General features: G+C 33.6%; 1 protein-coding gene across 1 annotated transcript; it reads right to left on the bottom strand.

Moving 5' to 3' along the window:
• LOC103431861 (protein neprosin-like) lies at positions 1-4,670 on the bottom strand. Its single transcript, XM_008370033.4, has 7 exons — positions 3,895-4,670; positions 3,700-3,786; positions 3,234-3,446; positions 2,585-2,749; positions 2,049-2,102; positions 1,774-1,920; positions 1-636 (listed from the first exon to the last, which is right to left on the bottom strand). Exons 1-7 carry the CDS (start codon positions 4,282-4,284, stop codon positions 259-261), a joined length of 1,434 nt encoding a protein of 477 aa, XP_008368255.1. The 5' UTR covers positions 4,285-4,670; the 3' UTR covers positions 1-258.
• Positions 4,671-17,374: the final 12,704 nt, after the last annotated feature.

Here is a 17,374-nt window from a genome sequence, read left to right as displayed (position 1 = left end):
TGAAAAATGACAAGCCATAGTATATTCACTATTTTTTTTTTTTGTTGCCCAAAATTTACATAGAAGTCCCTAAGGGTGGTATAATGAATAAATCACCAGTCAGCTGGGAGAAAAAGAAAGAGGGATTAACAAAGGAAGACAAATACAAGAATACCCAAACTGAACTGCCGATGGATTAACCCAAAATCACCCAAGAAAAAAGAAAATTGAAAAATTGAATATTATGTAAATATAAAACCCTAGCTGTATACCTTTCCCTTAGGGACACCTCACATTTCTTCCAGGACCTCCATAGTAAAAATAATTCCCCCAAACGTTGTTAATCCCCCCTTGAATGTCATAGCAATTTGGATGATCAGCCAAAACTTTGAGGTTGGATAATGGGATTAAGCTATTATCCCAATCCACAACCTGCATGTTTCGAAAATATGAAGCTTTTCCAAACCCTTCACCTGCAAAGTGCCCACTGCCCATCTGTGTGGCTGTGTGGGAGCCTGAAGGCCTCGAGTTCACAACTTCTCCACCAAATTGTACCATGCTTGCGTGGTTTTGAAGGTGAGTGAACAAGAATGATGGCCAGTATCCGACTAGGACTCCGTTCCCGAATTCCAGCCACCAATTTCCATGCTTTGGATCCTACAATATGCACAAGTAATTAGCGTTACTATAAGTTTTTACTTTCTTCTTCTTCACCAGTGTGACTCACCCATGAAAACTAGTTAGTTGGTTCGTGAAACTAATACATTTTTTAATTATTATTCGAGCGATATTGAGGAGGGGAAATTAAACAGACAACTTAGGTACTTAAACACTTTAGCTACAACGGACTTGCATGCATGGTGATTACAAAAGCAAATGGGAAGTGAGTAAAATGGATAAAGTAAAACCAAGTTTATTGTACTATGTCACATTGAGGAGTCAAAATAAGGAAAACCTTGAAAAGAAAAAGCAAATGATGGAAGAGCCAAGGAGCTCTTTCTCTAGTGAAAAAAAAGAAGGGAATCTAGCAAAGCAGAAAGCACGAGGAATTTACAGCCCATTATTTTGGAATTTACCACTGCAGCAGGCACGCCTGCGGATAATTTTTTATTTTTATTTCTGGTGTTAGGGTTTTCTTTATTTTTATCATTTCTGGATAAATTGTTTGTTGTTGCAGTTCAGGCTTTTGGCTAAGGTTATTTAACATGGCAATCCTCTAGCACATGGGACACTGCTAAATCTGTGGAGGGCCTAATACCGACCATCGGATTTGCAGACTTTTTGAACTTTTCCTGATTTGGGAAACTATACAAATCGCTCGGTCAAAGTGTCATCCATCACCAAATAACTATCCTGTATAGTATTTACCTTCCAGGTATATAGGGACCTAGAACATTCTTGGCTATGGGTCCTTAAGCACCTAACTTTGCATGCACAAAAATGGACCGATAAGGTGCGAGTATGATTCTCTCCCCTCCTAATCTCTCTCTTCTTATCTTCCCTCCTATTTAAACGGTTAAGATTGAGCTATATCAACATCTTGTTTTGAATTTTTTGTAGGGAAGAAGACAAAAACAAAAGTATGAGAGGAGGGGAGGGAAGATAAGGAAAATAAGAGGGGAGAGAATCCTGCATAACTTTTTTATCGAGTGAGAAAACGATATATATTCATTGAAATCAAATAAGGTGACATAACTAAAAACCTGTAGATCACTACTATTTCCATGCCAGATTTACTAGGGTTTTTTTATTGGGGGGGGGGGGTGTGGACCTGGTATGAAAAGAAAAGTTTACCTTCCAAATTAACAAGCTAATATCAAATTGTCCTCCATGGTAGGAAGAAGTTGGAGAAATTGCAGCTCCAATGGCAATTCTACTATTGGTCTGAACAAATCCAGAACACAGTAAATTGTAGCATCCAGTTGCTTGATATGCATCCGTCTGCAAAATAAATAATAAAATAATAATAATTATTATGGTCTGTAATTATTATTATTACATCTTACTCATTATCAGTATTATTATATCTTATGCTTGTCGTCGAAGGCAAGGTGATTTTGTATACTTACAGTCCAATAAGTAAAGAATCTAGGGTAGTTGTCCCCATACAGCTCTGGACTGACCTGCACAAAATTAAATGAATTTAGCCCCCCCCCCCCCATTAATGTTATAGATTACAATGCAGAAGAACAAGATGAAGACGACGACTCAAAGGATAGAGGTAGTTGAGCTGTGTTCACTGCCTTAAATGTCAAAATGATTGATTTGTACTAAATGTGTTGAAATTCAAATACTCTGCCACCATCGTATTGCGCCTTACACCGTATCTTTCATGGTTTAAATCACTCTTAAACTTGTAATCCTACATAAATAAATAAAGTCGGAGAGACACTCAACATGCAATAAAGACCGTAAATATGGATATATAGTCAATTTATTGTCTGCTTAGTGTCAGTCGGTTGTATTTTCTATTAAAAATTTGTAATCGGTTCTATCTGTGCATGTTTCGAGAATCCTAGCCCTACAAGTTCAATAATTAAACAGAGAAAGAGAGAGATTTCAAGGTTAATTAGAGGGGAAGTTTAGTGATGAAAGATAAACATGCCTGCCAACCAGCTTCAATGGTGTTGAGGTCATCACCAAATGAACCAGAGATGACCCACATCTGAGACAAGCTGAATTCATATTGATTAACAACTTTGGGGGCCCACACATTGATACTAGCTTTGGCTCCATAGTATTGGTCTCCACTCACATACCCAACTGCATGCTGCAAACCCAATTATCACAAAACATAAACCACAATCAGTGCACAATTACTTAATTTAATCTTCACTAATTCGATTTTTCATGTATTTTGTTAGAAAAAACATTCTGCAGGGCATGGAAACATGGTGGAGTTGCAAGTTCCTTGGGAATTAGTGCAACTCCAAGCAGCAAAAGCAAGCAGCCGTGAAAGTCTTTAATTACTTCTAATGGAAACTGGAAACTCAACTGAGAAAACATTGCTGGAAAAAAATAGTAGATCACCTACATTGGTCTCAAATATATATATAAAAAAAGAGAGGATGACTTAATTGAAAAAATTAGTAAAAAAGCAGTTTTTGTAGCTACACTCTTTCATTCATTTATTTAATTAAGTCTGATAAATTACTAATTGACTGAAATTAATTAAATTAAAATGATAGTGACTCTTCGGAGACAAATTCTGAGAATTCCTTTGTTTCTTGTTTGTACAATTTACAAGCACTAACCTCATGGCCATTACTGGATGTATCTCTTCTGACATGCCTTCTTAGTTTTCTTCCAAATCTTCTAACAGAGCTGGCTCTCATCATATCTTCCTCTCTTGTTCTTCTAATTGGAAGTGTTCCTTCTGGGCAGAGATTTCCTGACATGCTCCACAGCTGGTAATTTTCAGCGGCCATTCCTGGAGGGTTTTGGCCTTTCGGTCTCTCCGGCGGATCCTAAAAAATTCAAGTAAAAAACGTTATCGACGTATCAAGACTTTTCCTTTGCCGGCTCGTCAGCTCATGACCAGTTTGATAACCATTTCGTTTTTTAAGTTTTTAGTTTTCATTTTTTATTTTTTGTGCAATGTTTGACAAAAAAAATGAAAACTAAAAACTTTAAACGAAATAGTTATCATACTGCCAGTTAGAGTTACATTTTCTAAGAACCTTGAGAAAATTTGTATTCGCTCAAGGAAGAACTAAGTACCAATGGCTTCTGTCCTTTTAACTGGGGATGATCGAAAGCTGGTTGGTGATGAGAGAGAACACAATCTATAAGATCGCCATCCGGACTCTGCAGAAGCAACAAACAAAACCCAACAAATTAAATACAAAAAAAAAAAAAAAAAACAAAACAGAGCAAGAACAGAGGGAAAACAGAGCAAAATTAAAGACAAAATGCCTGAAATGTCTTGAGAGCAGGCTTGTTGATCTTGTTAAGACGAGCTCTTATAATCTTCAACCTTTTCAATTCTTGCTCCGGCTTCAATGTCTGATTGGCGGCGGTTTCACGGCGGATATCGGAAGATTGTGCTACCGGACACATTGAAGAAGCAACAAGAAGGAAGCAAATAACAATGGGAATGATTGGGGAAATCTTGGAGTAGCTACAAGCCATATTGCTTGAGAAGTTTTCTTGTTTTTTTGCTTTTGTTGAATCCTCTTGTTGTTGTTGTTGTTGGTATTGTCTTCTTCTGTAGTCATGATATTTGCAGTGTAAAATATTGGTGCTATTTTTTGTCCATGGAAGCTCAGCTCCCACCAAATCCAGTATCCAATACATGGTGACCATATTCTAAGAAGAAAACCTACTCACCCCCTCACCATTTCCAAGGATTTTGAACCCTAAAAAAATATGGGAAAAACTTGCTTCTATTCTTCTTCTTCTCTCTCTCTCTCTCCTCTCTGTTTCTCTCTCTACAGGTCTAGAGAGGTTAAATTGAGCTTCTGGGCACAAGCTGATTAAAAAAAAGAAGCAAATGGGTTGTGTTTTCTTAAAGTTTTGGCCATGTGGATGTGGAGTTATAAATACTGGATAGTGATGAAATCATGCTCAAATTTTAAAATTTGGAAAATAAAATAAAATAGAAAAAGAAGAGAGAGAGAGAGAGAGAGAGAGAGAGAGAGAGAGAGGGGTTATTGTGTGTAGCGTGTGTTTCCAGTCTCCAATACAAAGACTGAAACTTTAGCTTTTGTGTTAATTTTATAGGGGAAAACGGGACTGATTTCTGCTGTTCTTTACTTGTTGGCCCAAGGGATAGATGGGAATTACACTCGAGTCTGGGTATCAAAAGTTCTTTGCTTTGGCTGGTCCCTTTCTCCCCTCCCTAGATGTTCTTTCTGTCAGCTGTGCTAGGTTTATATTATGGATGTTACTATTCACACGCATTGTTTACCCCTTACACACTGCTCTTAATTGGGTTATCAGACTGAAAGCATTAAAGAAGATCAATGGACATAATTAACAATGGTGCATGAAAAGTAAAAGTGTTATGTAAATAACAATACATATCATTTTATCTCCTACTTTTTAATTAGTGCTAGAACGTCACAATCACATTGTTTCGCATTTCACTAATACATCGGTTAAACTATGAGTGGATGACATAGTTAATACAATTTAATTAAAATACATTATATAACAAATAGATAGATAATATCATATGTCGATACGATAATCATGTTGAAAAATTTTAATCGTTAACATACTAAAAAACAACACTCTAATTTTTGTAGTGTATTATTTTTTGGTGTCATTTTATTTCTCAGGGATTGGATATTAGAATACTTTGTGTTGATTTAATATTTAATTATAGCATCCCTTAATCTAAATGGGATTTCATCTGAGAACAATGCACCTTTTGAAGCTGTCGTTTTATGCGAGGTATTAGCGAAATGGTCTGGATGCGTCATATTGTGTTCGGCATGCTGAGTCGGCAGTTGGCATGCGTACCTGGTTATGTGCAGTCATTGCATGCTTCTTCACTCACCCATGCATTTCATTATCGTTAAACTGCGTTTAGTGGCTCAATCTTGATTTTGTGTTTGGTTAATTACCTCAAGAGATCGGCTATTATTCCCACTGTTTATTACTTATTACTGGCCTAAAGGGTTTGTTAGTAGATTCTTACCATGTTAATTGTATAAAAACCTTATTTCTTTGTGAAGAACAATATAAAAGATACTCTACAACGAAAAAATGGATTCAGAGAAATACATTGTTCTAATCAACTGGATTAAACATAGGGTTCGAGGGTTCGTTTGTAACTGCTTTTAAAACGGCTGTAAGCGTTGTTTCTAAAAATATTTTTGGAATCAATGTTTTGTAGAAATGCAAGTGAATCCTGAAAAAGTATTTGAACTACTAATTTTAAAAATAAAAACGGTTTCAATCATTTTAAAAATACTTCCAAACAAATCCTAAGTCTTTAAGTTACACATATAAAGAGATTGGTGTTCCTTTAAAAGAAGTTGCAATTATTGCCCCAAAAAGAAGGCTCACATCCCATGTTCTTACTCTTCATTTGGTTTTATTTTTGTTTCAAATTTATTATCCAAAGCTACAACTTCTAAAAGACAAGACATAAAAAATAAGATAGAGAAATGCTATGGAGACTTTCTCAAATAGGGACTCTTCATGGACTCTCTACCATCCCACGTTTTAACGTTAATTCCCGTACCAATATTATAAAACAATGTGCAAAAAACATGACTGACAGAGAGTAAAAAAAAAATCTCACTTTTGAAAGAGTCTTCGTAGCATTTCTCAATAAGATAACCATAGGAGTGATCAACATTCAACGCAGGGAGACATGATTTATAAATGCCATCATTAGGGAAAAATATCAGCAAGGTGCCAATGAGATCTTGTCATCAAAAGCCCCAATTCATTTCGTTTCCACATTCAAATTGATATTAACTTGTCTCGACAGTAGATTCTGTTCAAGCTGTGGAATATTTAGTAATGGATAGAGGCCACGATGCATGGCTTGGTCAAATGCACAAATAACATCATTGTCAGTGATCGCAAATAAATTGGACTCTTATGTTAATTTCACTTAGTTCCTTCTAATTGATTTCTACTCAATTATTAAATAGATATTTAAGGAAAACTAATGAAAAATGCTTGAAAACTTTGAGTTATAATGATAAGGACAAAATAAAGAGTAAAGTGAATAGTACCAAGATTGACTTTTTAGTGTAAAAATGTTATTTTTCATTAAAATGAACAGTACCGGATGCTTTTCGTTAAAGTTCCCTATTATTTATCTTGTTTTATCGAGCATATTACGTAAGTCTCAAATAAACTTTTTGCGGCTCCAAAGGAGGGGGAAAAACCTTAAAAGAAAAAAAAAACCTAGCGGCCGACCCCTTGATATTGAAATTGGAGTCGGTGGCCCCAATCCTTGCTCTATTTCCTCTCTTTCTTTCTCTATTTTCAGTTGTGGTCATTCTCTCGTTGAGGAGAGCCTTCATGGTTGTAAGCACTTTCTTGCTTTGTTGATGATATTTTTTTTATGATTGTGGTTATGGTAATGACTATTTGCTCAATGTCACATCCTAGAGGCAATATTCGTTGTTCATATATGAGGTGGTGATTTTTTTAATTTGTGCGCATAACAAAGGACTATGACAAGGATACTCGACCTTTTTTTGAGGTAACTTCTTTGTCAACAATTGCAAAATCAATAGAATTGGTGGTGCGGCTTTTTCGACAGTAATGGTCATTCCTCTGAGAACCAAAGAGTGTGTCTCGTCACCTCCAATAACGTCCGAGGTTTAGAGTGTGCCTCACCCTTAACAATGTAAGAAAAACATCCTCCTCCTTACCGACGGTGTCATGCATGATTTTCGTACACTGCTCAAGGGCATTTTACATATTAATTACTCGTTGTCACTGGGGCATGTCAATTTTGTGTGCAGTACTACAGCTCTGGATGAGGACCTGATTACCATATAGAATCTGATATTGGTATTAGTGTATGAACAAGTGATACATGGATGCCGTTATAAAGGAGACACGAGATTGCAAGAGTACAGTAGTATACCAAAAAAGTTTCCTAAACTATTGATATATATATATATATATATATATATAAGGAAACTAATGAAAAGTTCAAAAAAAAATTTAGTTTTAATGAAAAATGACAAATAAAGGTGTAGTGAATAGTATTAGAGAAAGGTAAAAATGTGGGTTTTCATAAAAAATGAACAGTACCGAGAGTGTTTCGTTAAAACTCATATATATATATATATATGTAATCTTTGACTAAGTAATTAAAAACCACAGTATGACGATTGCAAGAGTACAGCAGTATACCAAAAAGGTTTCCTAAACTATTGCTATATATATGTAATCTTTGACTAAGTAGAAAACTTCATTTTAATCCTTAGCAAAGATGATTTTTAGATTAAAACCATGAGTAAGATCAAAATCTAATTTTAGTTCATTGATACATTAATAACCTCATTTATTAATTATATTTTGATTTTTTAATTATTTCTCTTTTTCTTCCTAATTTTGAATGTATTGATTTTATTTCATTATAATTTTCATTTTCATTTTATTTATCGTAATATATTTTATTGTAAACATTTAGATAAATTAATTTTTGTTATACAATATATTCGATGTACTTTGTCTTCTTCATTTAGGTACATTAAATTCATTATAATACATCTTGGTACATACATTTAGGTACACACATTTCCGTACATACATTTCAATACAAACATTTAGGTACATTAATTCAATATAATGTATTTCGGTACTAACATTTCAGTGCATACATTTCGGTACACATATTTAGGTACATTAATTTAATAAAATACATTTCCGTGCATATATTTTGGTATATACATTTCGATACTAACATTTAAATACATTAGTTCATATAATACATTTCGGTACACACATTTCGGTATTAACATTTTCGTACATTAATTGAGTCTTTCAAGTTTGACGAATGTTAAATAAAATAAAATAAATTAAAAAACTCTTTTTTGGTAAAAAAATAAATTAAAATTTGTATATTAATAAATTTAAATATTTAATGGGAGACATTAAATAAAATGCACACTAATTATTTTGAATTAAGGACACATCAAGGGATTATAATCAACATGTCATCTAACACCAAGTTTATTTTAAATTTCAATCTTCTTAAAGGATTAAAGATAAAAAAAAAAACCTAATTAAAAACTACAATATGAATTACAACAATTAAGGGACCAAAATTAGTCCTAATTGTTGAAAGTATCAATCTCATATCAAAGAAATGAGGAACATTGCATGTGTTTATAAATAATTGGTGGGCTTGTTCGTCTAGAGGAATTTCCGATGGGGACGTTTCCTGGCCGACGAGCACACAGCTCCCCAAGAGGTTGGCGCCGGTTGATATTGTCTGTCAGGCTTCTGCTTATTGGCGGGCTGTAAGAGAATGACAGAGTTAATTCTGAAAGGTGCCTTTGTGGGGCCTTAGGTGTAGGCCTTGATGCTCACAATCAAAATTAACTTTAGGTGTTCAGGCGTGCTACTGCCATCTTTAGCATGACAAATGTAAAACAAATGTTTAGTTTAATTGTATATGCCCGAGAGACCAAGTTAGCTATGAAATGTGCCTTTGTAGGGCCTTACGTGTATGCCTTGAGGCTCGCAATCAAAACTAACCAAGTACTCGAACATATAGTGGTTGGTTCATTGTTGCAGAAGTATTACAACTGTTATATTTTAATCACCCGAGCCCGAAGAGCAGAACGAACCCAGATAGGTGCCTTTGTAGGGCCTTAAGTATAGGCCTTGAGGCTTCCCATTAGAATTAATTCTATACTCAAGCGTTATGTGGCAATCATAATATAACAGCAATAAAACTAAGAAATAGGTTGATTACTTGCGCCCCAAGTAACTTCGGATTTCTTGTTATCAAGGATTGTCGTGGATGGGTTAAGTCCACATAAAGTTCTTTTTTATGCCTTGAGACCAATGACTTTTGATTTATAAACCTTGTATGCCTGAAAGGTTAGAACTTAGATCTGGTCAAGCTATGAGTGCGGATTCCAACTTTATCTTTTGCATGGTTAGGCACCATTAAACCGACCAGATCCAAAAACCAAAAAGCCTTTTAATCATAAACTTGCTAGAAATAACTTGGATACAGATGGAAGTATACATCATATTACTAGATTTATGAATGAAAAGACATAACAAAGAGGGTCGGGCAAGGTTTCACCTTGTCAGGCAAGACTGATCGTCTTGCAACTTCCTCTCTTTGTGATTTACAAAGGATTTGAGTGCTAGAATGGGAGATTGGGAGATGAGTTTACAGGAGGGAATCGATACTACAGCAAGATTCAGACAAGGTAGCAAAGCTTTTACAAAGGCTTTTGGTGAAGGTTGATCTTGAAAAGGATGAAGGCTTGGTGCTGACTACAGCTTCATATGCAAATTTGGCTTGAGCAGAGTTTGTATATTTGTTTGTTTGATTGAGTGTCCTTATCTCTGATTTCTCTTTCCCTTTTTATAGATGATTTGGCTTGGCTGCCTGCAGCATCGATCTTGCCTGAATGTGGCTGAAGGGTAGTGACTCATCAGCTTTTTACTTGTACTGCCATTGTAAAGTACTTTTGGGCTGATTAGCTGGCTAGTCTACACCATTTGACTTCTAGGTAGGTGAGCAAATGGCTCAAGTGATCTGCACTTAGTCGGGAAAAGGGCTTCTTCCGCCTTCTGGGCTTCGGCTGAGCCTTGGGCTTCCTTCCTTCTAGACCTTCTTCTGGGCTAACTTCCTTTTGAGCCCAAAGTTCTAGTTTTAACCCAAACAGGGCTACTCCCCAACTTTCTTCACTAATGAGTATAATATCTCAACGGTAATGCTAAAAAATCATCTCTATTTAGACCAAATTTTATGAACTACATGACGTGGTTATGAATGATTGGATTATTATTTAAATGTTAATTAATGTGCTTATTTCCTATTAGTGATACATCACATAGTCTACAAATTTGATCTAAAATTAGTCTACCTATAGCATTGCCCCTCAACGCGTCATGCAGTACCATCAATTACCATGCAATCTGTATATTTAAGATTAATGTGTATGAGAGGAGACTGGTTTTGTACGTGGGAGCAGAGCACCAAGGCTGAGCTACCTTTAACTAAAACGCCCTTCATTCTCTTTCTAGGGTTCGGGGCAATCATGCCGGCCACTTCCTCTTCATTCCTTTTTATCTTATTTTAAATCGAATTATTTTTCTAATTCTTATGAGAAACCCCTACTTAATTACCTAGAAATACAAATTAAGCACCTAGCTAGGAATTGGTCCACCAGGCCTTATGATTCTCATTACACACAAGTTGGCACAAACAATTAAGATATTTTTAAGAGAGACTTTGGATGCGGTCCTTAACTATGAATATTATTTGATTGAAACTTTGTTGGTTTTTAATGTTTGATCGAGGTCCCTGAAATTAATGTGATAATTTATTTCTATGTACGTTACTATATTTTTTTTAAATTAAAAATTAAAATTTTAGTTGTTTATATAAATGAGATTTTAAATAAAAAACCATAATTTGTGGGATTAAAAATATTAAAATATAAATATACTATAGTGTGTGTGTGTATAAACATGGGTACATTCATCAAACTTAACCAAAAAAATTATTGTATCAAAACATGGGTACATTCTTCAAAATCACAAAAAAAAAAAAAAAAAGATATTAGGCTTAATAACATTATTAAATTTCTTCGATTAAACTTGACATGGATACATTTTAAAATCAAAGAAAAAAGAATGTACCCATATAAGTTTAAAAATGGATTAGAAAAAAATTGAATAGATTTTATATAAAAAAATGGTACATTTTACATATAACAAATTGATATATTTAAAAATGAGTACATTTTAAGATTAAAAGTTTTGCATGAATGAGTACATATAATTAGCATGGGTACATTTAGCACAATAAAAAGTACAAATAAAAAAAATATATGGGTACAAATACAAATAAACTTTAAAAAATATGGGCACAAAAAGAAATTAATATATGGGTACAAATTAAAACTGAAAAGAAAATTGGTACAAATTAAAAACTAAAACTAAAAATATATGATAAAAAATTTAATCATAAATATAAATATACTAATTGTAACATTTTTAACATTAAATGAATATATTTAGAAATTAAAAAAATTATTATTAAAATAATTAATGATGCTATTAATACATAAAGACCTTGATTAAAAATTGAAAAATAATAAGATTTTAATCAATGAAGCAGTAAAATGAAGGATAATAACTTAATTTCTCCTATTTTTAATTAGTCAAACCAAACCCTCCTATCTCTACGAAATGTTCACGCAGAATTTAATATTAATGCGACAACATTTAAACGACTGGTACAATTTTGGAGCTCAATAACCATTATTAGAAAGGACCCTAAAGGATTATCCCATGTTCTGGGCCTAATCTGGTTCATTAATTAATTTTAGGTCAGACGATGTCAAAATTCTTTTAAGCTTAAAGCTGATCGAAAGGCTGCAAAAGCAATGTATAGTTGCCTTTGAAGGGGAACAAAGGCAATATTTTGAACGAAAACGATCATACTAATAATTAGGAAACACATTATGCGACTTAAAGGTGTGTGTAATGTGTGTATATATTGTAAATGAGTGGTGTAGTCAGGATTTTCAAATTATGATAAGATCAACCATAAAAGCTTCAATTAATGGACTATTTTTGGAGCACCTAGTAGGCACCTATTAATTTCTGTCAACATATCCTGAAAGTTTATGGCAACATATATTTACAACTACTATTATTTGTAGAGAATCGTTGAGGGTGGATGGAGGATAATGGGAATACTTGTTAAAGACCACCAAGGCTCTTCAACTAAAGTGAGCACGTGATGCGCAAAATAGAGTCACACACAAGAAGAGAGAAAAAGAAAACCAATATGATAGAAGAAAATAGAAGAAATAAGAGGAGGAGGAGGTTGTAATTTAGTTAGTCTTAGCTATTTATAGGGGTTAAATACAATACACAAACAAATATACATGTGGGTTTTTTAAGTTATTGGGGTCAAGAACAACCAATGACTCTATGCTGTTTCCGTCAATATATATATATAGTTATCAAGATATATCAGCCATGCGTGTTCGTAATATATTGTTCTTACTACTGGCGTTGAAGAATTCAGGTGAGAATAAAATTAGATGCGAGTAGTACAGAGTATAAGAAATTTCAGTAGAGTATAATATGTTCCGTGAGCATATTATACGTGCATGCATGGCATGACGATGATATTTGCATGGGAATAATTTAGAATTTGGACCGAAAATAATTTCAAGAAAAATAAGCTTAAATTATATACACATAATCCCATGTGATGCTATCATACAATAGAATTCAGCGTTTCCCTTTTCATCAGACTCAGAGAAGAAAAGCTGAACTGCTCTGATAAATATTAAACATAAATAAATCTAAATTGAGGAATGTTTCCAGTGTCTGGGCACTCATAATCTAACACTACGTACTGTCATATTTCTAGAGGGCCCTAGTGACAAGATTATTTATATATATAACACTCACATAATTTGTAAGGTTTACTTTGTAATGTGTATTAACGATTCGAATTGTATATATTTTAGTACATTATTCATAGACCATATTTGCAAAAAATTAGACAAATATAAAAATATTAAGACATTAATTTATAGTGAAGAAAATAAACTAATACGTTCCAATTTAATATAAAGGTCATATGATTTTAGATTTGGGTGATTTTTAGTAGACATAATCTTTGAGAAAATACCTAAAATATGAACGAATCATTGAAGCACATTACAGAGTGAGCCCTACACAAATGTATGTCAAAATGTGGTTCAAAAACATGTGTCCCGGATACTAATCATATATATTAACCATATAATAATAATAATTTTTTAAATGGATTTTAATATACCTAGATATAATGATGGTGTCTCTATATTGTAAGAAATGATAGGGGCGGTATGAGGCTATGAGGCATCTGGAAAAAGGAAAAGGAATGTTTTTGCTCATCAGAGAAGGGGCCACTATGTGTGCATTATATTATTTGACATCTCAGAATGGGAGCCAAAATTCACCTTTTTGACATTTCTCACAGCTGCTGTATTCTTGCATTGACTCTAGAAGAGCTGCATGACATGTCTAAGGTCACTTCAAACTTACCATTTTTTCCATTTTTTTCTTTTTCCGATTTAGTGTGTATTTACATTAGTTACAATGTTGGTAATGTGGCATGTTGTTTGTTCAAACTCCCTATATTAAAATTCATTACCAAAAGAAAAAATGTGGAAGGGTTTATATATCGTTTAAGTGAATATTGATTAATTGTATTTACTTGTACATTCGAAATTTTATGTTGTATTCTACATTCTTCCAATCTCATAAGTGTTTAAAAAACAACAAAACTCCAAATAAAAGGGTAATGGAATTGACCAAAGACTCATTGGCCTTCAGATCCATCTAAAATATTTGGAATAAAAAGGGTTAAGAGACACCATGACTACTATGAACAGCTTCTTGTTATGGATTAAGAACCCCACAAGAAACCAAAGGTGAGTTTTTTATCTCTCGATTCTCTTACAAACCTTTAATAAGATGAGCGGCTTAGAAATCTGAAAGAGAATTGGGAGTTTCATAGCCACATTTTGCGGGAAGTAGTGGCCCTGCATGGATGTGATTGTAATCAAACCCTCCCCAAGGAATGCATCAAGTTTCAGGCTTGGTCATGACATGATGACCTAGCTAGTTGTAATTCCTTGACTTCAGTTTATATGGTCAATCTTCTGAATCGAAGGGGAGGGGGGCTTGAATTCAAAGTCTAAAAGCTCCTTCGATTACCTTTGCACATAATTATCCGATCCCACTTGATAAAGAGCATGTTCATCAAATTGTAGGGTTAGGTGGAATATATATATATATATAGGTAGACCACCTCAATGAATAACTTTAAGAAATAATGCTTTACTTGTTCATTGAGAATATGTGAAGCATTTTATTATAGTTCCATATCTTTCCAATTTTTGTTTTCCTCCATCTTTCATAGGAACCAACCAATTATGTACGGGCAAGCAGTTATATATCTTGTAACACAAGAAAAAATTGTTCACTGTATATATTCTCTGATGCTTCAAACCAAACCTTACCACCCAAAATAAAGGATAGAGTCACGAAAAAGAATGGTGGGTAGTTCGTAGAATTAATGAGGAAGAATTTAGAACCATCGGGCACCACTTATATCTTTCAAAAGTTTACATACTTACAACATTATTAAAGAAATGAATTCCTCGTTCTTTGATATCTTCAATTTAGGGTAATGCTAGGAAGACTAAATTTATAGACTAAATTTTGTAAAATAAATTATATGAAAGTTGATGATTGAATTATTACGTAAGTGTTGATTAACGTGCTTATTTCTTATTGGTGACACATTATTTAGTTTGCAAATTTAGTCTACCTAATATTACTTTTCAATTTAAAAATTATAAGAGAAAATGAGAAATGTTAAGGGGACTCTCTCAAAGTGGGACTTTCCATAGGCTCTCTGTCACCTCACAGTTTAACGTCAATTCTCTTTCCACCATTATAAAACATTGTGCAAAAAACATGAGATGTCAAAGTGTCCATGAAAAGTCGCACTTTTGAGAGAATGTCCTTCAAAGTGGGACTTTTTATAGACTTTCTACCATCTCAGATTTTTGGCACAATGTTTTATATTGCTGACATAAAAATTGATGTTAAACTGTGAAATGACAAAGAGTTCATAAAAAATCTCATTTTGAGAAAATCTCCTTCTATACGAAGGTTCAATTCAGCAGAATATACAGTAAAATATTCATGCTCTTGCCTCCGTGGATGTGTATAGTATTTCAATTACAAAAAGGCTCTTGAAAGTGGGAAAAAGACGATTTATAAAGCTTGACAAGCGTGGAACAGTTATGCTGAGCAATGATTTTGTCTAACAAGTATGGTCAGCTTTCCAAGATAAATATCGACGGTACAAGTTTAATTAAGGGAGACTTTGGATGCGGTCCCTAGTTATGAATAGTCTTTGACTGAAATCTTGTTGGTTTTCAATTTTTGATCCAAGTCCCTGAAATTAATTGATAATTTATTTCTATGTACGTTACTATATTTTTTAAATTAAAAATTAAAATTTATAGTTGTTTATAGTAATGAGATTTTAAATAAAAAACCATAATTTGTGGGATTAAAATTATTAAAATATAAATATACTATTGTGTGTGTGTGTGTGTAAACATGGGTACATTCATAAAAAATAACCAAAAAATTATTGTATCAAAACATGGGTACATTCTTCAAAATGGGTACATTTAGCAAAAATAAAAATGGGTACAAATAAATAAAAAAATATGGGTACAATACAAATAAAACTTTAAAAAATATGGGCACAAAAAGAAATTAATATATGGGTACAAATTAAAACTGAAAGGAAATTGGTACAAATTAAAAAAGGGTTGCAAATTAAAAATGGGTACAAACTAAAAATAAAAATATATGATAAAAAATTTAGCCATAAATATAAATATACTAATTGTAATATTTTTAATATTAAATGAATATATTTAGAAATAAAAAATATTTTATTATTGAAATAATTAATGATATTATTAATACAAAGGACCTTGATCAAAAATTAAAAAGTAATAAGGTTTTAATCAATAGAGTAGTAAAAATAAGGATGAAAACCTAATTACTCCTTTAATTAATCCTTAAAATTAAAGCTAATTTGCAAGGGAACATATATAGCCATTGATGGACAAGAATGTTTCTCTACCAACTCCTTTTTTTTTTTGTTGTATGGCATGCTTTGGCCATCATATGACGGGGCCATACATCTCTCTACTACATTGTGATGATGTGCGTCATCATTATGTAGCTCGAACAGAGTACATAATCGTAACGTGAGTCTCTTCGGATTGCTTGCTACGAAGAGAACACGACGATTATGATGCTTGATTCGCCTGCACAAGTAGTTTGATCATGATGTAGCTGCAAACATGGAGTCTCAAGCTATGAACAGAAGCATGTTGTACAGAGGAGCTAGAGCATTACTTTACCCCTTGTCATCACTTCAGCAGTACAAACTCTGAATAATATGGACTTCTGTTTACAAGGTTGGAACTTTGTTAACCTTAGTTATGGGTCAGTGAGCCCAACCCAACTTGAAAAACACTATCCAAGCCCAAGCTAACCCAGCTTGGATCGGGCTTGTTTACTTGTCACTGATGTCTCATATCTCATTCTTCCGTTTTTTCTTATCTCTCTCCTCGAGTGACGTTACCAATTAGAAAGTTTCCAGGGTTTGCCAAAGATGACCCTTTTTCCAAAGAATTTGGAGATCTTGTGAACAGCCTAAATAAGCACTTAACTAGAAGGCCAGCGATTCTGGAAGCTGAGAGTTCTTATGCCATCGCTCAATACGATGCTTCATGTCACCTTCCTGGGCGCTTAAATGAAGTGTGGATATATCTCTCAGGAATCACTGCTGATTGCTGAGAGATCTGCATATTTGTTGATAATAATATGGCTAAAATTGCACAAATAGCCCCCGGGATTTACTAAGATTTTCACTTTCTTGTAGTTCTTTTGTCCAATCCGTCAAATTGGGTTCTTCAAAAGAGAAGATGAGCGCAAAATAGGATGGAATATTTACTTAGCTGACTGATTGGATTAAAGTGAAAACAAATGAAACTACAAGAACCAAAGTGAAAATCGGAGTAAACTTCCAAGGACCTGTAATTTCTCGCAGAAATCAGCAAGGGATTTTCTAATACGTAGAATAAAACGACATTTTTAATGTAAATACAAAATA

This window comes from Malus domestica, chromosome 16 (genome assembly GCF_042453785.1).
Source record: "Malus domestica chromosome 16, GDT2T_hap1".
NCBI lineage: Eukaryota > Viridiplantae > Streptophyta > Magnoliopsida > Rosales > Rosaceae > Malus > Malus domestica.
This window is presented reverse-complemented; position numbering and strand designations above follow the sequence as displayed.